The sequence below is a fragment of the Spinacia oleracea genome, chromosome 5, assembly GCF_020520425.1.
Source record: "Spinacia oleracea cultivar Varoflay chromosome 5, BTI_SOV_V1, whole genome shotgun sequence".
In the NCBI taxonomy this organism is placed as follows: Eukaryota; Viridiplantae; Streptophyta; class Magnoliopsida; order Caryophyllales; family Amaranthaceae; genus Spinacia; species Spinacia oleracea.
Window position 1 is genome coordinate 37,257,125 of NC_079491.1, and position 22,927 is coordinate 37,280,051.

The following is a 22,927-nucleotide window of genomic DNA, read 5'->3' on the forward strand; positions in this document are numbered from 1 at the left end:
TGTCTCGGATTCGGGTCAATTACGGATTGGGTTTGAGGTTCAAGTTTAGATAAAGTTAAGTTTGTATCTTGTATTCTATTAATCGAGTGAAACTCGAGTTTGCGATAAAGTCATATCACTCTATTATTCTATTACTTCGTGCCAAATAAAGATTTTTTAGACTTTTATTACTTTGTCTCCAAATTATTTAATATAAATAGAACATAGAATAAATCTTCATGTATCGAGTTGGATTTACATATATAATTAATAGTTCAATTCGGTTAACTTGTGTTAGATTAATGACGAGTAATCGAATAGGATTTAGGTTAAATTAGGTTTTTTTAAGTAGGCTGAACTTTCGTTTATCGGGTTGACTCGAGTCTGGTTCTTTTCGGATATCGGATTTAATGGGGTCGGATTGACAACAATTCAGTTGAGTTCGGTTCGCATAGACCCAGTTCAGGTTTAATCGGGTATCAGGTTTTATAGGGTCGGGTTGAATGCGATTGTTATAGGATAAAATCGGTTTTCGGATAACAATCGGATCGGATGTGGGTCCGATTTGGTTAAAAGTTATCGGATGCAAATCGGGTTACGGGTCTCCTCGGGTTGCTAGCGGTTCAAGTCTGGACCTTTAATTCACGGGTTAAGTCGGATTTCAGATCGACAGCGGATCGATTCGGGTCGATTTTGATCTGATTATTTCTCGGATATATTCGATTCGGATGTCAGTTGGTTTCAGGCAGTTTTCAGATCGGGTTACTTTTTGACATCCCAGGCAAGGGTCTCGACTCTCGACACTGGACATTGCCCACGAGAAATTCCGAGTTAATCTCAGTGATTGGAAAAAATTTCCAATCAAATGGCATTTTCATAAATATTTTACTTGAAAACTGTAGGTGGTATAATGGTAGGTGTTAACTGTATATTTGTAGTCATTGACTGCATATTATTCGGTGTTGATTGTATACTACTTATCGTTGACTGTATATTTTATGATTGTAATGAATTACTAAAATGCAATATTGTTTATTGGTAAGTGATTGATTGTATATTTATAGTTGTAGATTGTTTATTAGCAGAAGCTTATTGTATATTGCGAGCTGTTTTTTGTATATTATGTAAATATGTATTATGAGAATACAATAATGACCGTACATATGATCCATATTTGATGACATGTTATTGTATTCTGACCCACATTTAATGGCATTTTCGTAATAAAATATCAATTATTTACGAAAATGCCATTTAATTGGAAAAAATTCCCAATCAATGAGATTAACTCGGATGGGCTCATTGCCCGCAACCATTTCGGGGTAGCGGTCTATCACCAATTCACTATTCACCCGAATCACCCCTCATTCTCAACCAATTCCCTTTTCTTTGTATTCTGCATTTCTGCTTCTCCCGTTTCGAACACTCTCTCTCCTAACCGCTCACCACAGTTTGCCGGCCATTTGACGATTCAGACGACCACGACGGTTTTCTATTCACTAAGACCAATTCAATTCTCAACTTCAGGTACTCAATTTTACATTTGTTCATCATTTATCCCTTAATGAACTTCTTAATTGTAGCCCCAAACTGTTGAAATTTCTTGGCAATCTTTTTTGTAATCCCTAGTGCTCATTTATTTCACATTTTTCTTTGTGATTTTAAAAGATCAGGGTTTAAATTGATGTATGCACTTCATATATGATATATGTATAAGTTGCCAAATTGATGCTATTTTTTGTCTGTTCTTTTCTGATTACCTGTATTTCTGAGTATTTCTTTAGTCTTCTTTTGTCTTGGGTTTTTGTCCAGAGTTTTATGTTTAAGTAGACCATTTGAGCTGACGGTGTGTATGAACGTGGTGTGATTCGGGGGGAAGAACTATGACAACCATTCGTAAATTCTGCTGCAATGATCTTCTTCGCTTTTCTTCTGTAAATTTGGATCATCTAACTGAAACTGTAAGTAAATTGGTTGTGTTCCTCTCTCTGCTTTGTTCTGCTACAGTGCTATACATTGAGCTTTTTCTTTAACTTACCCATTTTTGTCTGTGTTTGTTCCTATGTCTGTTCCCATTGGGGGGAAAACTTTTGCTATTATGGGCAGTTTAACATGTCATTCTACATGACGTACTTGGCTAGATGGCCGGACTATTTCCATGTGGCCGAAGCTCCTGGCAACCGAATTATGGGCTACAGTAAGTTTTGATCTGTTCCTCCCCAAGCATTGGTTTGTACTTTCTGGTGTATGGAAGCACATTGCCCAGAAAAAAATGTGTTTTTTGAGCACCATTTATTATATTTTTGGCTATTTTAATATGACATACTTGCTTTGTTTGGCAATTAGATGTTCTCTGGTTTAGCTGTTTTGTAGTATTAGATGGTAATGGAGACGTTTAGATAAATTAGCTGTTTTCATTCTTAATATGTGAAGATGTCCAACTTTTCAACTTTTGGCTTGAAAAAATATAAACAAAAGCCGTTGTAGTCAGCTGTTTATTCATTTGGAAAGCCGTTGTAGTCAGCTGTTTATTCATTTGGAAAGCCGTTTACCATATTTTTGGTTATTTGCCCACGTTAATAACTTAAGAGAAATATGAATAAAATAAACTTTCATAGAGCCAAACAAGGTCAAAGTCACAAGCACCCAAAATTATACTAAATGAACCATGAGTCTGACTGAAAGAAAATATGATACTTATTACTTGATTTGTCTGAAATAAGTAGTCAAACTACTGTGTCATAATGTCTAAAAAATTTACCACATTTCTGGAATAGTTATAGGTCTGGCTTGGACTTTATAAGTATGCCGAGAGAGGCCGAAGAGACACAACTGTAACAATAGATTTTTGAAAGGTAATTTGGTTGAATCCTGTATTGGGACAAAGTTGGGATTACTTATAATCAGGTTAAGTTGCTATCTTCTGCATTTGGTCATTTTATGGCTTCTTCATGCTAAGGGGATTGACCGATTGACATACGAGGACTGACTTATTGTGGTTTCACTTTCACGTGGTTATTGGTTTTGCCTTCTTCAGATTTGTCTGGTTTTTTTAGATCGATTTGGCAAAGTCTTCCTTTTGATGGAGTCTGGACCATTTAACATCAACCAAAAAAGTTGTGTGAGCCTTTTAAATCCTTGATTGCTATCCTAGAAAGAGGGGTCTATGATGTCATTAATAGTCCACTGGCTAAAATATTCTTGAGATTATTAGTTGCAACTCTTGTAAGATGTTACTAATAATTAGTATATGAGCCCTTTAAATCCTTGAGCTCCTGGAAGGTTTGGGATTTATTGTTAATTGTTTGCATTTCATAATACAGTTATGGGAAAAGTTGAAGGCCAGGGTGAGTCTTGGCATGGTCATGTTACAGCAGTAAGTGTTGCACCAGAGTATCGCCGGCAACAATTAGCCAAAAAGCTGATGAATTTACTGGAAGATATTAGTGACAAGATGTAAGTATCTTGCTGTTTGATAGACTAGTTAAATGTTAATTTCTCGAAGAGATTGTTTTTTTTCTTCCACCCCTCCCCGGGGGGTGGGGGGAGGGGGGGGGGGGTGGGGGTGGTTACTCTTTACATGGATCATGCAGAATGGGTAATGAGTCTAATGACATAATTGTAGTTGACTCCTCTGTTATATTTTGTTTATCTTCTGTATCTTGTCAGATGAATATAAAGTTTTATAGAGATTTGGATTGATACACTTATGGACTTGAGCAATTTTTTCACTTAAATATACTTCGTATATTTTTTCTTTTCAAAATTAATTTGTTAGTCGGCCAACGTTTTTTTCTTCTTTTTACTCTGTGGTAAGTAGAAGATGGTTGTCCCGCAACCTCTCTGCAATGGCTGGGGTAAGGCTGTGTAGGTCTGACCCCCCTTACCCCGCTTGTTGCGGGAGCCTCTTTTAAGGCATTGGGGTAATTATAATGACTCTGTTTGTTAGTATTTCTAAAACAAGCGAAAGATGCCAAATCAAATCTTAATCCATCAGGTTGAGGGGCAACATTGATTTTCTATCATAATTTTTGTAAATCTATAACCTACAATTCAAACCTTGCAGTTAGTTTTTGTTTACTGCGTCATGTGCTGAAATTATGCCAAGTTGTAGTCTTTTAGAACAATCTATTGTTGCATGTCGTTCTTATTTTTTAATAGAAAGGGTATTCTAAATGCAAGAGCACCATTTCCTAATAAGAGTAATAACACTTCAAAAGTGTGCAAGTAAAAGCTAATGAATCTTGTTTTAAGAAGATATACAATTAGAGTACATGACCACAAATTTATGTCCTTTATTGCAAATGAGTTGAGCTAACTCGAGTTTTGTGCTGTTAGAGCATTGCTTTTTTGTGCAATGTTGTTTTGAGCTAAACCCAGTTTTTCTCACTTGGTTTGAACATGCTTCATGTTCCAATGAGTTTGCATATGAGCAACTCTAACAATTAGTTTGTCTACTGTTGAGGGCCGTGTCATTTTGGTATTTTATATTAACGCAGTATCTATGTGTGCTGCTAGGGAGGGTGGCAGTAGGGGTTGACTTCTGTGTACTTGTGCAGGCATGTATGTCTATATATTCCTTTGTGATGGTGTTAATAGAATTGTCTGTGTAGCAGATGTAAGGAAATTTTGGAATTAGTCTGTTATTGCTTAGTTTTTCCTCATGTTGACAAGATCACCTTTGGTCTGCAGTGATAAGGCTTTCTTTGTTGACCTATTTGTGCGGGCATCAAATGTACCAGCTATAAAGATGTATGAAAAGGTAAGGCTCTTTTGACTTTTTTATGTTCTTTTTTCTTATGCTTTCTCTGTATTAGACTGAAATGCAGTTCATGGAGATTCTAAACAATTTGAATTCTCTGTATAATGTATAAGGACAATAGTTAGTTCTACTGGTCTTCTTTCTATAGCTTACACCCACAATTACATTTATGAGATGCCTCGGCCTACTCAAGCTACGGCTGATTTATTCTTGTTTTTCAATGATTCATTAAGGATATATGGCCTGAATATATCTTTGGCTTTGAAATAAAGTTTTATATAGTATACACAAAAGGTCTTGGAGTCAAAGGTAAATTGTTGAAAATGCTTGTGCTAATCATGTTGTGAATCAGTCAACAATAGTTATGGCTGTGATGTCTCAAGCCATCGATTATGACATACACCGCAAACCATAGTTATGTACTATGAAGGTTCATGCATACAACTCTAGTTTGAAAGTAAGATAATATTTGTTATGATGGTGTTTGTCAGAATGAGCTGATATGGAATAGCTTTGGTTATTACTGTTTTGTTTGATTTTATCTGTCATTTATGTTACTGTATTAGTCTATTCTCATTTGTTTTCTTAGAATAAGTTGCAAAAACAATCCAAACTAATTCATTATTGGTTAAGAAAGCTGCGCTCCTTTTTATTATTCCCCCAAAAGGCTGTGGACAATCATATGCCTCTTGCTGTCAAGAATCGTACCGTTGAGCAGATTCGTGGACTGGGACTTGTGTAAATGATCTGAAGTCTGAACTATTGCTTTAGTGTTAGATGACTTGGATCATTTATGATCTGCTTGAGATCACCAGCAGTATGGTTTAGTGTTAGATCCGACTTGAACTTTGACACAGATCTAAATTCTACGACTGTGAGACCAGTTGCTAATGTTTTGGAAGTTGCAAATTTGCGATCTTTTATTATCAGGCTTATGGAGGTCTCGCTAGATTGTGATAAATGGTTGCAGAGTCCAACTTTTGCGAGTTGCGACCATTCGCTGCAATAAGGCAAACGACACAATCCAAGTTTGCAGTTAATTTTGCCATTCCCTGAACCAACCTGTTTCAATTTGAGATGGACCTGGGCTGTAACTTCATTTTTTAATTGGCATGTGCATCATGACATCAACTAATCTGATTTTACACAATTTGCATATATCCATCATAATCCAGTACCTAAATATTGGATCTGCAAGAAGATAAGAAAGGGTGTTGTCATCTCTGCTGCAGAAAAAGTTTTTAATGAATTATGCAGAAGATTAGTTGAGATAAGTTTGTATACATTTGAATCTAGGAAGAGTTTATAATGGTGCTTTCCTTGCTTTCATTCCCATTAGACACGGTTTTGAGACCTCACTCATGCAGGGGAGGGTTTACGTTGCTTATCCCCAAAAAAAGAAAGAAAAAAAAAAAAAATCAGCGCATCTGAATTGCTGAACACTGAATGGAAATTTTCTGGTTGGACTAGTAGACATTTTGAGGCTAAGATGAAAGCATAACCATTTCCCTTTCTGGAAAATTGACCAGATGATGTTGCCTGTTTCCTGAATGTCTCTAATTCTCTATCCATTTTGTGTCAGTGTGTGTGGAAAAGGACATATTTTCAAGTTGGCATACTTCGTGTTAACTTTTGAGAAACAAGTAAAGAAAACCCTGCTATATGAAAGACATCAGTGCATACTGAAGGATTTATTCGCTACCGTTGTACTCAATTTAATGCTTCGTGTCTTTGTGTCTCAGCTTGGTTACGTGATATACAGACGAGTTTTACGCTACTATTCTGGTGAAGAAGATGGACTAGGTAAGGCTTTTTGTTTATTTCCCTGAACTGTGAACCTCCATCAACTTTTTCCAAGTTTACTTATGTAAAGCAATTGCACAGAAATTATGCAGCAGTCTTCTTAAGCTTGCAAACTTGTAAATCTGTTTCAGATATGCGGAAAGCCTTATCCAGGGATGTTGAGAAGAAATCCGTAATTCCTCTTAAAAGGCCCATAACACCTGATGAACTGGAGTATGATTAGTGATTCTGTATCTCATTTTGAGAATGACAATGGAGGCATGCGAAGTTTGTTTGAAGGACTCAGAATATTTTTTTTTAAATGTAATTGTAAAATCTTTACTTCTTCGTTTGTTGGAGTAGGTCAACATTACTGAAACTTATGCTCCTGGTGGAAATTCTGCGACTACACTGTTGTATGGGCAAATTGTTACATAGTTGTAGTTGTACTTTGGTTATACTGCTGGGGCTGCTGCCTATCTATTTCCTCCACAAAACAGCAACAAAGATTGGGCTTGTTGTGATTAGGTGAATCTATCTATCTATATCTATATATTATACTAAAAGAGAGGAAATCAATGTGGTGATGACAAATGTCACTCATTGATTGGCCTCTCTTATAGATATTAAAAGAATTATAAAAAAATAAAATACTTGATTCTATAATTATTTTTTTAACTTTTAACCCAAAAAAATATTTGATTCTCCTTTCCTCAAAATAAAAAAAAGATTTCATTATATACATAGGGAATATCTTTTTAATTAATAATAGTAATAAAGATTAAATATAATCGGCCGAAAAAAAGCTTGAGAGAGGTTTCGAAGAGGCGACTCTCTCGACCCCCATGGGAAGACCTCGAAAGCAAGCTACCCAGCCCAAAAATGGGAAGAAGAACACGACGAACCCAACTGTGGTGCGACCTGTTACTCGCGCACAAGCTCTCAACCCTCCTACAATGGCGGTTGAAGATGACAACTCTGTTTCCTCTGCTTCATACCCAGATATTGAACAACTGCTTGATGATCAAATTCTTACACCCAATTCTGGATTGCGTGATTTGCAGCAGCGATCACAGGTAAAAACAAACTTTAATGCTTGGTTATCTGGACTTAGCAATGGCAAGAACATTTGTTCGCACTTTTCTGGCGGGAATGGACCCATTTTTGAACCAATCTTAGATGACCCTTCTCCACGCAATGTTGTGATTGAAAATGCACCTGATAGGTCTAACTTGATTCAGATTGAACTTGAGGACATCCAGGATGAAGTTTCTTATTGGCAATCATCCATAATCTGCTATATTTTGGGTGCAAACCCACCACAAAATGTGATGACTGGGTTTGTGCATAGAATTTGGGGGAAATATGGGATTGACAAGGTCTCATTGGTGGGGAAAGGGATATATCTGGTTAGATTTAAGACGATGGAGAATTGCCAGAAAGTCCTCCAAGGGGGCGCACAATTCTTTGATTCCAAACCAGTCATGATTAAACCATGGAATGCTGACCAGAATTTTGTAAAGGACCCTGTAAAACTGCTTCCAATTTGGATTAAATTACCTGGTCTAGATGTTAAGTTCTGGGGGGAAAAGAGTCTTAATAAGATTGCTGGCCTAATTGGTCGAGTGATTAAGGTGGATCAAGCCACTCTTCACAGGGATAAGTTGCTGTTTGCTAAAGTCCTTGTGGAGGTCTGTGTTGATCAACATTTCCTTGAGGAGGTGCAATTTTTGGATGAAAAGGGGAGGGTTGTACATCAGTGTGTGGAGTATGATTGGCTCCCTATTACTTGTGGATTATGTAAGGGTGTTGGACATAGAGAGGAGGTGTGTTCTAGGAAAACTGGTGGGGGTAAGAAGACATGGGTGCCAAAGGCAGTCCAACCTGTCAAAACCACCACAGTCACTCAAGAAGTGGTTACTACTGAGCCAACCAGACCTAACTCAGCTACATTAGACAACTCTAAACCTAATGGGTTTGCACTAGCAACTGGTTTTAGTAAACAGAAATGTACTCAACTGAAACCAGTCAGCACTGGGAACAAGTTTCAGATTCTAGAGATTAATGAAACTGATGATCACAATGAATTGACTCACAACACTGGAAGTCTTGGTTCTGCATCAGGGAAGGGGTTGAACACCCCTGCACCTGATGGATAGCATGCTCTGCTGGAATGTCAGAGGGCTAAACAGGAAAGATAAGCAGCAATTGGTGAAAGGTATGATTACTTCTCATCAGATCAAGCTGTTTGGCCTTCTGGACACAAGAGTGACAGCTCACAGGATGGGTGACTTATATCTTAATGTTTGCCCTTCCTGGTGCTTCACTTCTAATGTCAGCTGTCACAAAAATGGTAGAATAATTGTGGCTTGGGACCCTGATTCTTTCACTGTTGACATAATTCATATGGACCCTCAAATGATCCACTGTAGTGTTACTGCTAGATGTTCAGGTAAGGTGTTTTTTTGCACCTTTGTGTATGGCATGAATGACAGGAAGGGGAGAGAACCCTTATGGGACCAATTACAACAGCTGGCTTTGCTTTGTAGGGGTGCTTGGGTTGTCATGGGTGATTTTAATGCCCTGCTAGCTCTGGGTGACAGATTAGGATCCACTGTTAGAGAAACTGAGATTCAACCTATGAGAGCTTGTATGCTGGCCAGCAATCTTACAGAAGTTAAAACCATGGGGAGATTCTTTACTTGGAATAATAAACAAGATGGGGAGGACAGAGTGTTTTCTAGGATTGATAGGGTGTTAGCAAATGCTGAATGGGATACACTATTGGAGAATGTTGAGGCTACCTTTCTTCCTGAAGGGAAGTTTGACCACTGTCCCATGGTGCTTTCTTGCTACAATGCCAGAACACAGAGGAAACCATTTAGATTCTATAACATGCGGATCACTGCACCAGGGTACCATGATCTCATCAGCAAAAATTGGGATAGGTATGTGTATGGGTGTCCCATGTACAGAGTTATACAGAAGATGAAATGGATTAAAGCTGACTTGAGAGCTCTGAATAAAGAAGATTTTAGCAATGTAGAAGGTGATAAGCACAGATGTTATAGTGCATTCTTGGAGATTCAAAAACAGATGCATGTTGATCCCTCCAATAGTTCTCTTGCTTCTGCTGAGAGAGCTGCTAGCCAATCTTACAAGTTGGCTAATGAGAGATTTGTCTCCTTTCTCCAACAGACTGCCAAGGTCCACTGGTTGCAAAATGGTGATGAAAACACTAGGGCTTTTCACCAGAGTATCAAACACAGAAGGAAGCAAAATAGGATTCACTCTATTCAAAACCAGCAAGGTGTGTGGGTCAAAACAGATGAGGGGGTGCAAGATGCCTTTGTCCAGTTTTACAAATCCCTTTTTTGCACTCAGATGGAGGATAGGGCCCATGTTCAATCTGTAATAATGGATAAAGGGGCAAGACTTACTGAGAACCATAAGAATTTGTTGCAGTGTAATTTCTCAGTGGATGATATCAAATCTGTTCTGGATGACATTCCAAACAACAAGGCCCCTGGTATGGATGGTTTTGGCAGCTTGTTCTTCAAACACTCTTGGGACACCATCAAACATGACATACATGCAGCAGTTACAGATTTTTTCTCTACAGGGAAAATTCTGAAAGAAATTAATGTGACTTCTATCACTCTTGTGCCTAAAGTCAGTGTTCCTGCAACTGTTGGGGATTTTAGGCCCATTGCCTGTTGCTCAGTTATTTACAAGTGCATTTCCAAGCTTTTGTGTAGGAAACTCAATGTTGTTCTTCCTGACATAATCTCCCCTAATCAGGGCGCTTTTGTGGCTGGTAGATCTATTCTGCACAATGTGCTTGTTTGTCAAGATTTGGTTAAGATGTATAGAAACAGCCAAAAAGCTAAGTGCAGTTTGCTGAAGCTTGACTTGAGGAAAGCTTATGATACAGTGGAGTGGGAGTTTATCAGAGAGATCATGACTGATTTAGGGTTCCCCACTCACTTCATTAGTCTCATTATGACCTGTCTTACTACAACTCAGTACTCCATTCTTATCAATGGTGCTCCTACTTCCCTTATTCAGCCAAAGAGAGGGCTAAGACAAGGGGATCCTCTCTCCCCCCTTCTCTTCACCCTGCGTATGGAGTATTTCTCCAGAGCCATGATCACAGTGAGTGAGCATCCCCTTTTTAGCTTCCACCCAAGGTGTAGGAGATTGTCTCTCAATCACCTTTGCTTTGCTGATGACTTACTGATGTTCTGTAAAGAAGACCCTGAGGTGGTTCAACTCATGATGGATGGTTTCAATGTGTTCTCTGCTACCACTGGCCTTACTGTGAATGCTTCCAAATCCTCTATTTATTGTTGTGGGCTTAGTAGTTCTGAAATGGATGTTATTGCTGGCAACACTGGTTTCCAGTTTGGTACTCTCCCCTTTAGATATCTAGGGGTTCCTATTAGTGCTTGTAAACTAAAGCAAGCTGATTGTGAAGGTTTGGTGGAAAAGATGGTTGCTAGAATCAAAATTTGGAGTTCCAGAAATATCTCATTAGCTGGCAGAACCCAATTGGTGAACTCAGTTCTTATGAGTATTTGTGTCTATTGGGCACAAATTTTCATTTTTCCAAAAGCTGTACTCAAGAAGATTAATGCTATATGTAGATCCTATCTGTGGTATGGTAACTTTGATGACTGCAGACCAGGTGCAGTAGCATGGGATCAGTTGTGTTGGCCAAAGAAGCAAGGTGGTTTAGGCTTTAGGAACCTCTTGTTATGGAACCAGGTTGCTGTGGGTAAGCTGGCATGGGCAATTGCTCATAAAAAGGACAACTTCTGGGTCAAGTGGATTCATTCCCTCTATATTAAAGATAAACCATGGGTTCAGTTCACTCCCACTGCTTCTGCTAGTTGGGTGGTGAAATTCATCTGTCAAGTTAAAGATTTGTTCTCTCAGAATTCTCCCTACTGGCTTACTTCTCCCAAATACTCTATTAAGGAGATGTACCAACTCCATCTTACACAGAGAGACAATGTTCAATGGCACAGGTATGTTTGGAACAGACTTTCTACTCCTAAACATAGGTTCATCCTGTGGCTAGCTACTCAAGATAAGTTAAAAACCAGAACAAGATTACAGAAATTTGGAGTAGTTGATGACTGCCTATGTCCAATTTGTGGTTCTAGTCCAGAAACTGTGGAGCATCTTTTCTTCAAATGTGTGCTTAGCCACAAGGGTGGCACTGAGGTCATGAAATGGCTTGGTTTCTCCCACTGCAGGGATGGGATTGGACCTCTCTTCAAATGGCTGCAGAGATCTGCAGGTACTGAATTCAGAAGAGCTGTTGCTTACACTACTACTGCTGCATTAGTGTATCATGTTTGGAAAGCTAGGAATGCTGTGATTTGGAAGTCAGAATAGATTGTGCAGAATAGATCTACCAGCCACAAAAGCACCCTGATTAGGGGAGATTATGTCAGGAAGAACAACATTGAGTTTCCTACACAAAAGCTTGGAAATGCACTTGTAAATAACTGAGCAACAGGCAATGGGCCTAAAATCCCCAACAGTTGCAGGAACACTGACTTTAGGCACAAGAGTGATAGAAGCTAGGAATGCTGTGATTTGGAAGTCTCAGGTGCCCACTGTGCAAAGCCTTGTCAAAGCTGTTCAATCAGATGTAAAGTGTAGGATTCAGAATCTTATTGGTAGGAAAGTTCATAGCAGAGATGTGGACTGGTTCCAGAAGTTGTAATGTGGCTGTTTGTCTAGGGTCTTTTGGCTAAGTGCTCTTAGCTTTAGGTTGGTTGGCTAGTTTGCTCTGTTGGGCACTCTCCCTTCCATGTTGTAATTGGTGATTTGATTAATGAAATCTTAACTTGCTTGCCAAAAAAAAATATCTTTTTAATTATATATCTTTACTATATGGTAACAAATATAACCAATATAAGATTATCTTTATAAAAAAAATAATCCATTATATGGAGTACGTAGTATAATTTTTATAAAAAATTAAAAGCAGTCTACTTATTTGTATTTAGTATTTACATAATTCGAATACAAATGAATTAAAAAATCAATCAAGGAATAAGAATGTCTAAAAAAATTACAATAGTACTATATAATATTTTAACAATTAAATGCGATAATTATAACCGTCATTGATTGCACTATTTTATATGTAGTATATTTAGCAACTAAATTCGATAATTATCACCTCCATTTTATACTACATTAAAATAATAATTATGTAGCTTCTTTAAACATGAGCAATTGTTGTGCAATCTAATCTATCTACTACTTTACTACGTAATTCCTAAATTTTTTAGATGCAACTATTTAATTTTACACTTGCTATTATATTCACATATACCACTATATTTTCTGGTTTTTTGTGATTATTAATACTTTATGATGAACATAGTCATGTATTCCGTAGCATTTTGTTGGATATGGCTAAATACTTACATAATACTACCTTTTTTAAAAATAATCTATATATTATACTAAAAGAGAGGAAATCAATGTGGAGCTGACAAATGTCGCTCTATGATTTGCCTCTCTTATTATTAAAATAAATATTTTTAATTATAAAAACATATAATTTTCTTTGGTTTATTTTTGTTAAAAAAGGTCTAATATGTAGTAATGTATAAAATATATGGTACATAATCATAGACATGTTTTTACTTTAGAATGGAATCTTAATAAGGAAGATACTTATCGGAGAATAAATTATGGGATATACATAAGGAAAAATGTATTACCAATATATTTTTGTCATTAATATCTAATTGCGTTTCATTGCTATTATTTATTACTATAAAATCTATATATTATACTAAAAGAGAGGAAATCAATGTGTAGCTGACAAATGTCGCTCTATGATTTGCCTCTCTTATTATTAAAATAAATATTTTTAATTATAAAAACATATAATTTTCTTTGGTTTATTTTTGTTAAAAAAGGTCTAATATGTAGTAATGTATAAAATATATGGTACATAATCATAGACATGTTTTTACTTTAGAATGGAATCTTAATAAGGAAGATACTTATCGGAGAATAAGTTATGGGATATACATAAGGAAAAATGTATTACCAATATATTTTTGTCATTAATATCTAACTGCGTTTCATTGCTATTATTTATTACTATATAAAATGCCACAAAATAATAAAGTATAGTCTTATAAACAAATATGATTTTGCGGAAATTTCATACTCCACTATTTAAGGTGAGTGTTCGAATCATAGTATTTTAGACAAGATATGTTACAAATTTAAACAAAATAATTATTCAATTAATTGGTACATATAAATGAAGGGTTGACTTTTATTCAATTAATATAGTTATTCCATTATTGCATGTAATAGGAAAAAAAAACATTTACAATCAGTATTATATGATCCGAACTTAATTAATAATCAATCGGTGTTTGTAGCAAATTCGGATCATACCGGATTGTAAATCGAGTAATATATCTACCTATCTATCTATCTATCTATCTATCTATCTATCTGTATAATATGATATACTAAAAGAGAGAAAAATCAATGTGGATCTGAAAAGTGCCGCTATCTGATTTGCCTCTCTTATAATTAAAAAAAATTAATTATTGGTCAAATTTACTTTATCTAATTTAAGAAAAATTGTACATCAGAATATAGTATATTTGCATAAGGAGACAAATAAAATTGTCAATCTAATTAATAAATTATTTAAGTAAAATAGTTTAGTAGGTAATTATTTGCAAAATTTTGATAATTTGATTTAATTAATTTACAATCCTAAAAAATAATCATACGCAAGTTTTGTGAAATTGTGTTTGTAAAATCATTAAACAAAAGTCAATCAACAATAGTTATTGATTAACATGTATAATGTGTACATAATACAATTATTAGAATACTCTTAATATCCTCTATTAATTGCTAATTTTTTTAATGTGCAAAGTAGGTAATTAGCATATACGGAATACTATCAATAGCATTTTGTTGTTTCCTTCTTTTATCAATCCTTAGACATGAGCATTACACACAACGACATCTAAGTAAACTAATCAGAGTATTAAATTACAAAAGTAATCATGCGTGTAATCTTCACATGTGACGATTACACGCATATATAATCAATTAGATGAAGATTAACGACGCAGACAGGTCAATTAGATGAAGATTAACCTTCACAGATGAAGATATATAATCAATTAGATGAAGATTAACCTTCACAGCTGCTAAATCAATTTCTTACCGGTTGACAAGATTTTCACTTTTCTTTCACTTAAATGAGAAAAAAGAGATTTTCAAAAGAAAATAGAGTACAAAGAGGACAAGCTCCCCTCAAGAGTTAAAAAAGTAAAAGAAAAGAAAGCAACTAAACATTCAAAGACCTTAGGACCTGTATTAAAAAAAATTCTCAAAACAATTGGCACATATATAGTCAAACCTTGACTTCGAATTCTCAAACTAAAAGCTCCAAATTTTCTTCCTTCAACAAGAACAAGTAACGGGCCATATTCATTTTCTTTTTCCTTTTAAGCTAGAACTTTTGTTTGACGTTAGACACGCCACCAAAGGAGAAAGTAGCCCACGTATAAAAACGAAAAATAGCAAAAAGAATAGACATCATTAATTAGCATTTCTTAACATAATTTCATACAATATTAATATGATTTATCTTCATAATTACATTTTGAAGATATATAATAAAACACCATATGCAATTTACCGAAAAGACAGCAGCTTGTACGGAAATAAACATGGGAAACACTATTTAGCAGACAAAATTATCTGATTAGACCTGCTTAAGGAAGACCCTTTGGCCTTTGCAGAACACTGGATCCCCAATATAGAACATTTTAAATCTTGAATTGAACAAACCTTGAAGCGCAGATCAAACACGATCCTCAAGAACTCTTTATCCCACTTTGAGAAAGGTGTCACTACACGTTCTTTAAGCATATCCTGAAATCCCATATTAAGAAACAATATTTAAGCAAGTGAAAGATACCAAATTTTACTAAAAACAAATAGAAAGCAAGTCAATTCCAAATGTTACTTGCACCGAATTGCAACAAATGGGTACATACTATAGGCAACAAAAAGAGACTTAATAAAGAGAAAAGAGAGAATAATTGCTTTCAGCAATGAACAAATCTACTCTATATAATGGATAGTGTTGCAACTAACCAGAGTTTTATCACCTTCCCCTTCAAAAAATCTACCAGAAGGGCAATTACATCGAGTTCCGCCTCATATCCTTCACCAACACCACAAAAACCGGTTCTCTGATTGTTCAAAACACACATTAGGGTATTACTTCTTGGGCCAAATTCAGCAACTTTTGAAAATTACGAATAAACTCACACATAAACTTACTACAATGGAAGCAAAAGAGTGGTGTGACGAATATCCAATCTCCTAGTATCACACATTGTTCACAGACCTTAATTGCCTTACATTCCACATATATGTTCTTAACATCTTCAACTTCAATTGAATTCTGAACTCTTAATTCTGCTTTATTGGTTCCAACAATAAATTTTCTTTACTTTATTCAAATAAACACACAGCTAATTTAATTATCCACCATAATCAGAGAAATTAAGATTTGGCCAAGTTATCTTGTCAAATAAAGAAAATAAAAAACAAATATTGACCTTGTGTTTGGATTTTGTACAGGATTAGGAATGTTCTCGTCAATAATCACACATTTCCGCAAATAAACCAGATTAACACACATGAGCACAAGAGTTCAACTAATAATTGAAAATCTATTTTTTTTGCAGTTTGAATGAGGAGAAAGAAGAAAGAGAATTACTGGGAATTTAACACCCATTGCTCTTCTCGTTCTTTTTAGCTCTTGCCCGAATTTCCTGGCCCCTTCACATTAATCACAAATTTCAATAATCCACCTATGTGCTATTAATTAATCAAGAAAAAAACACCAAATCAATATTCCAATTCAACCAAACCAGCCATAATTCAACAAAATCAACAATTAAAAGCAAGAAACAAAACCCTAATTCGAAAATTCCAGAGAAAGGGAAATCATACCAGGGAGAGATACACGAATGGATAGTGAGGAGATTCAGAAGCAGTACGCGTAGTGAGGAAGAAAATTTCAATCGCCATTCATATCAACAGTCAGGTTTAGTTATTGGTGATAGAGATGTAAGTAGCAGCGCAGAACAATGAATGAGAGGGGAGGAAGAAGGGAGAGGGGATAGAAAATGGATAGAAAATGAGGGCGGAGGAGATTGGAGTGAGAGCTAGAAAATGGATAGAAAATGGTTAGGAACCAGAGGTGGAAGAAGAAGAAGGAAGGAAGCCTGGAAGCAGAGAAAGCTAGCGTCGCACAATCTGGAGAGGAGGTAGAGAAGGCAACGAACGTGGCATGATCTGGAGAGAAGGGCAAACCATGTAAAACAAAGAAGAATAAAGGGTATTATGGTCATTTAACTGTTCCATGAATAGTAAAACATGTTCAAGCCTTTATATGTGTTATGATTTGATTCATGTACATGCATATTATTAAATATAATTATTTTTTATTATAGTAAAAAATATGAAACGGTTAAGTGACATAAACGTTCTCTATTCTTTATCCCATATAACTGTTACTAGAGAAAACCGTACTGTATTCTCCTATGAAACGCTTAACACGCTTAACCGTACTCTATTTAGCGTTACTTATTCCAACTTTTGTAAGCTTGTTTGTAACCACATAATTCTATGACGCCACCATCTACACGGACACATATTTATAACAAATAAAGCCGAATAAAAGTAAAAACCCGAGGCAACACTCGGACCACACACTAATTCATGTTTGAAATCGTGCGTTGCCAAACGTGCCTAAATAATTGTCATTTAAAAAAAGTAGAGGAAGTACTGGGATAAGTTTTTAGAAATGACTTAAAAAGCAAATGGGAAACAGAGGTTGGGCTTTTATGATATAGCCATATAGGCTTAAAGCACGAGGCATTAGCTATACGCGGATACGCCTCTACGCCTGTACAACGATAATTACCTACAGATTACGTATCTCCATAGGACCGTAGCTGCGGCGAGATAAAAGGCTTAGATTATTTTCTGGAAAAGTATTTCAACTTTCAAGTCAAAGAAATATTTTTTTATTTCTCATTTTGTGAGAAAGAAAAAGAAAACCAACAGAAAGAGAGATCGAGAGAGTTGAGCTCTCAATTGAGTTCATTTGTGAGAAAGAAAGAGAGATCGAGAGAATTGAGCTCACAATTGAGTTTAAAACCAACAGAAAGAGAGATCGAGTTGAGAGAGTTAGAGTTCAACGGAAAGAAATGGAAAGACGACACCAAGTTGAACAACCGCAGCTGTCTGATGATATAAATATATAATGGAGCAAATCTTTCTTATGCTGCCCATAAAACCCTTGATTCAGTGTAAGTTACTCTCTAAACACTGGAATTCCACCATCTCAGATCCCAATTTCATCCAAAATCATTTCAATCAATCTGTGTTTTCTCACCCCTTTACTCCCGTTGAATCTCTCTTTATTCAACCAGCGGATGATTTTTACCTTTATTCTTGTACTGATGATGATAATCATGATGATTTTCAAAACAATTTGGTTAAATTAAATGTTCAATTTTATGTTGATTTGGGTGATGAGATTACGCTAGTGGGGTCTTAAAGTGACATTAGGTAACACCAATGGTAACACTTTTAAAGTTGTAAAATTATTCAATGTATAAGTAGCACTTTGGTAACACTTTAATTTTAGGTAACAATAATTTGTAACACTTAATATTAGGTAACACCAATTTGTAACACTTTAATAAACGGTAACACTACTTTGTAACACTTTAGTATTACGTAACACTAATTGGTAACCCTTTTAAATTTCAATACGGAGTATCTTAATTCACTAACATTTGTTGATCAATTCTTTTCTATACTCGTTGAGTTTTGTGTACAGCAAGATATTAGGGAAGCTTAGATTAGGCCCACCTAAATTAGTGTTAGATTCCCTTATTAAAAAAATGAAAGAAAAAATGGAAAATTGCCTAGAAACATCTCGAAACATAATCACATCTCCGTCCTCCACCTCTCATCTCTTTGTTTATTCCACCTTTCGTCCTCCATCTTCCATTCATACAACAATTTCTTCACCCTTGCAAGTTCTTTCATACTCTATTTTTTAGATTAACTAAATTCAACAACATTGCATCATTCTTTCATACTCTTACAGAATATAAGGGCTTTGATTTTCTATTTTCAAACCCTAAATTATGTAAGTTCAATTATCTCGTAATTTTTTTTTTTTTTTTACTAATTTAACCTTTTAGAAGTTTGATTGCTTCACAATTGTAAATAGTTTTGTTTGCGTTGATCGGAAGGGGGAAATTTCATCGAATGGGCGCTTCTAATTTCACGTTTCATCGAATTCGCGTTTCCGATTTCGTGGTCTTAATATTGGTCTTGATCGGGTTTTATCGAATTTGCAGGCTTCCAATTTCTATTTTCTCATTTGTGGTGGGTGTTCTTATTTTTTTTTGGTTATTTAATACTTCATTTTCTAGATTTCTATGAATATTATAGTGTTTACTTTTTTGTGATTTTTTGATTCGGTATTTAGAATGTCTTCACCTTCAATTGGGTTTTCAGGAGGGAGTATGTTTGTGGGTTCTTGTTCAAAACTAAATTTTCTGGTATAATTCGAGGAGGAATATAGTTTGTGGTTTCACTTTGCCTGGTTGCTGACTGTGAGTCTGTGTATTTTGGTTTGGTATGGTTGCTGAATGTGAGTCTGTGTGTTTGGTTTGCAAATACTATTTCTTGGAGCAGGTTGTTGTATGTGTGTTTTCTTTTCTGCTCAGAATGCATCTGCAAAGTCCGCTAGCATGTTCAAATTTGTTTTTCTATGTGAAGATTGTTGTTGGATAGTTCTATAAAGTTGGGCTTTCTTAAAAAGAAATATTTACCAGGGAATGTATTTTCACATGGGTTTAGTTTTCTTAGATGCAATATGCATACTTTTCTTACTGACTTATTGGTGGTAGCATTATTTTTATCTAACAAAGCAATAATAGAGGTCCCCTAGTATCTGTAGTGACTTTCTAATCTGGGTTATCTAATACAAAATCATGGTGGGTTTGAGGCAAAGACAATGGTAAAATATCCCTATATACTACAGGCACCTGTGTCTGTATCAACCACCACACCTGTGGTACCAATGGTGGGATGAGCTCTTCCTCTAAAACATCTGCAGCTGGCCTTGTTGGCTTCAGTTCTGTTCAAGTATATAGATTATTTTAACGTCATTTTAACAGCTATCATTACAATAAAGATATTATGACATTATTAATCTTGTAATCTGTCACCCACTCTTATTTGCAGGTTTCAGGAGAAAATGGAAGGATTTCCCGCAAAAGCTGACGCGTTTTCTTTAAATAGAGATAAGAACACCGTATGTGTCTTTAGTATGTGTGAAAAGCTAATTGTGTTCCTTGAAAAGCTGGTTGCCAAAGTCGAAAGTTGATGCATTTTCTTTTAACAAAACATACAGAAGACTGGCATGAACCAACCTACATATTTTATATTCTGTTGATTCCATATCATATATAGGGAGTAGAGAATGTCTTTTGATTACCGTAGACACCATTAGTACACAAAATAGAGAATTTCCTTTTATCATCGCAGACACCAGTAGAACACTTTATTTCCTTCTTATATAAGTTTTTCTTCCTTTTATATGACAAAACTTTGATATAGGATTATCATATTGTAGTTACAAAAGATTATTAAGGTTAAGGAGTAAAAATGTATTGGCACTAAGGGGGATTTAGACAGAACGTGACCTCAGTAGACGTGCAAGTTGTAGAAAATCCATGCAAAGTAGCTTCAGTTAAATAAAAGTTGTCTGAAAAGTGTTAAAAGGGATACCTTAACTGGTCAAGTAGCAGCAAACCTTTAGGAAGAGATTCTGACCCAATTTCTATTTATACAAGTTTTACTCATACTTTTTTAGTATTTTGTAATTTATTTTCTACATTATATACATTTTTTTGCTTGGACAGTTTTTTTGAAGCTCTACAAAATAACGATCGGGTGATATTCATCATATTACCCTTGTGTTGTTCACTAAAGCCAACGGAAAACACATTTGTTTTTTTCTATCTTTGATACCTGACTTCTTAAGCACACTAAGTTTACAAGAGGCAGATGTAGTCAGGACTATCATAATAACGAGTTGATCTTTGAATCAAGACCAATGTCCATTACACTATAGTTCTTTGCTTTCTCAATTGGAGTTTTTTTTTTAGAAAATAATTTTGAAGTTGCAGGGTCTGATTCAGCGTGATTTTAGTATCCATTCACTCCTTTTTCTTACATAGGTGCTGCCAAACCCAGCTAGAAGTCGCTGGAGCAGAATATCCACTCCAGAACACACAGTTCTATAACGTTTAAAGACACCAAAAGGCAGAATATCCACTCCAGAACACAAAGTTCAATTTTATAGTTGTTGCTACTGCCTTGTTCATATTTATATCATAATCTTTTCTGGTTGTTGATACTTTTTTTTTTAATATAGAAATATCTTTTGTTAGACATGTTTAATATATTTTTTGTAGGAGGTCAAGATGTCAGATAATGAAAGACCAAGGCAAAAGAGGATAGAAGATAATAGATCGAAAATGAAGGAATTGGTCCGGGGGTTGAATCAATGGCTTACCAAGTAAGTCAAATGGTGAAGAGCTGAAAACAAACGAAGAGGAGTAAGATGCAATCGCAGAAGGTGGCACAAGATAGTAACGAGTACATATCTGGTGTAGAGGGTGAACTAAATCACTCAAGTGAAGAGAATACCGATGAGATGAGGACAAGGAGTGTAAACTTGAGGTCTGGCTCTAAGACGGTACAAGGTTCCTTTATGTAATAACATTTATGAATTATAATTAGTTAACTATTCATATGAAAAGTTTAATAATTTTAAGCGTAACTGTGTTTAGGTTTCGGCAATGAGAGGGAGAAGTCCCACTAAGATGAAAGAGACTTTAGAAGGATAAGATTACTATTAGACTATTAGTACTCCCTCCGTCCCTTAATACTCGCACAGCTTTCCTTTTCGGGCCGTCCCTTAATACTTGCACTGCTTCTATAAATGGAAATCTTTACCAATATTATATCATTTTTCACACTTACCTACTACCCCACCTACACCCCTACTCCCTACAAAAAAATCATTTAAAAATCCACACCTCTCACTCATCATTCTCCACCCCTTACACATTTCCTTCTAACAATAATAAAAAATACCCCACTATCAACTAACATCCATTAAATTAATAAGTCAATTCAAATGTCTTAAACTCCGCACCGGTTTGACCGGTGCGAGTATTAAGGGACGGAGGGAGTAGTATTTACAGTGTTTTCAACTTCTGTACTCTTCTTTGGTTGTCATGGATGCAGAGTCGAAAGAAGGCAGGTGATGCATCTAAACAAGAAGGAAAAGACTAGTCTAGGGACCGATGATAGGTCATGCAGATAAGGAAGGGAAGGAGAACAAAATCACAAGATAGATCCGAGGATAACAAATCTGAGCTGAAGTCTGAAGATGACTCTAAACATTGTAGTTAATATTGCACATTCATTTTTTTTAGGGATTAGGAAGTTTTGGTGTTGCCGTTGTTGTTCTGTACTGCTCGAATTCAGGCATTGGAGTGGTGTGGGTGTTACTTTGGTAATACTGGCGGAGTTGGCTAGTGGTTCATCTCTATTGTTGGGTTGGTTGTTGTTTTGGGGTGTGTAAGCCAACTGGTGTCTAACCAAACCTGATGATTTTGGTGCTCCCTGTTGTGTGAAGATCGACTAGGGTCTGCTCTATTTTGATTGCTGGTTTGAGTTGCAGTTTTTGAGTTCACATAAGGAGTTTCATGGGTGTTATTTCAATCTGGTGGGAAGCAATGTATGTTGTTGGCTTTAAGGGCATTTTCTGTTGTTGCTTATCTGTTGAAGTTTTGGTCATTGTTGACTTGAGGTTACCGTTTTGCTCGGTTTCATCGTTAGTAGGATTACAGGTTTTTTTTTTTTTTTTTGAGACAATGGATTGCAGGTTTTTGTTTCTTTGTTTTGGAGTTTTTGGATGTTTTTGTATATAACTATGAAATTATATCAATTTAAATTATTAAATACATCAATATATTATTGTTTCGTATGTCAATTTCACATTTGTGGTTGGTGTTGTACATAATAATATTATTTTATAGTTTAAAAGAATTATCATTTTATAATAATAATAATAATAATAATAATAATAATAATTATTATTATTATTATTACGGTTTTTTCATGAAATGCCCCTGAGGTTTAACGAAATGCACCAAATACACTCGCGTGTTTCAAATTACATAATATACCCCTATTTAAACTTATTTGAAC

At 35.5% G+C, this 22,927-nt stretch overlaps 1 protein-coding gene and 1 long non-coding RNA gene across 6 annotated transcripts; both read left to right on the forward strand.

Annotated features, from left to right (window-relative positions):
• The first annotated feature begins 1,302 nt into the window (after positions 1-1,302).
• LOC110778172 (N-terminal acetyltransferase B complex catalytic subunit NAA20) lies at positions 1,303-7,050 on the forward strand. 3 transcript variants are annotated; one of them, XM_021982742.2, is made up of 7 exons: positions 1,303-1,506; positions 1,859-1,940; positions 2,086-2,176; positions 3,303-3,435; positions 4,672-4,741; positions 6,484-6,544; positions 6,676-7,050. In XM_021982742.2, the coding sequence occupies exons 2-7, from the start codon at positions 1,863-1,865 to the stop codon at positions 6,765-6,767; spliced, it is 525 nt and encodes a 174-aa protein (XP_021838434.1). In that variant the 5' UTR covers positions 1,303-1,506; positions 1,859-1,862; the 3' UTR covers positions 6,768-7,050. The 3 variants fall into 3 exon arrangements, with proteins under 3 accessions (XP_021838434.1, XP_021838433.1, XP_021838432.1); XM_021982741.2 differs by having other exon boundaries at positions 1,304-1,506; positions 1,764-1,940; XM_021982740.2 differs by having other exon boundaries at positions 1,305-1,506; positions 1,792-1,940.
• Positions 7,051-18,439: 11,389 nt separating this feature from the next.
• LOC110794949 (uncharacterized) lies at positions 18,440-22,680 on the forward strand. Of its 3 annotated transcripts, XR_008922153.1 has the most exons (4): positions 18,489-18,779; positions 18,886-19,021; positions 19,886-19,955; positions 20,884-22,680. It is a non-coding gene; the product is annotated as an uncharacterized lncRNA (long non-coding RNA). The 3 variants fall into 3 exon arrangements; XR_008922151.1 differs by having other exon boundaries at positions 18,494-18,779; positions 18,864-19,021; positions 19,886-22,680; XR_008922152.1 differs by lacking the exon at positions 18,886-19,021 and having other exon boundaries at positions 18,440-18,779; positions 19,886-22,680.
• The last annotated feature ends 247 nt before the right edge of the window (positions 22,681-22,927 follow it).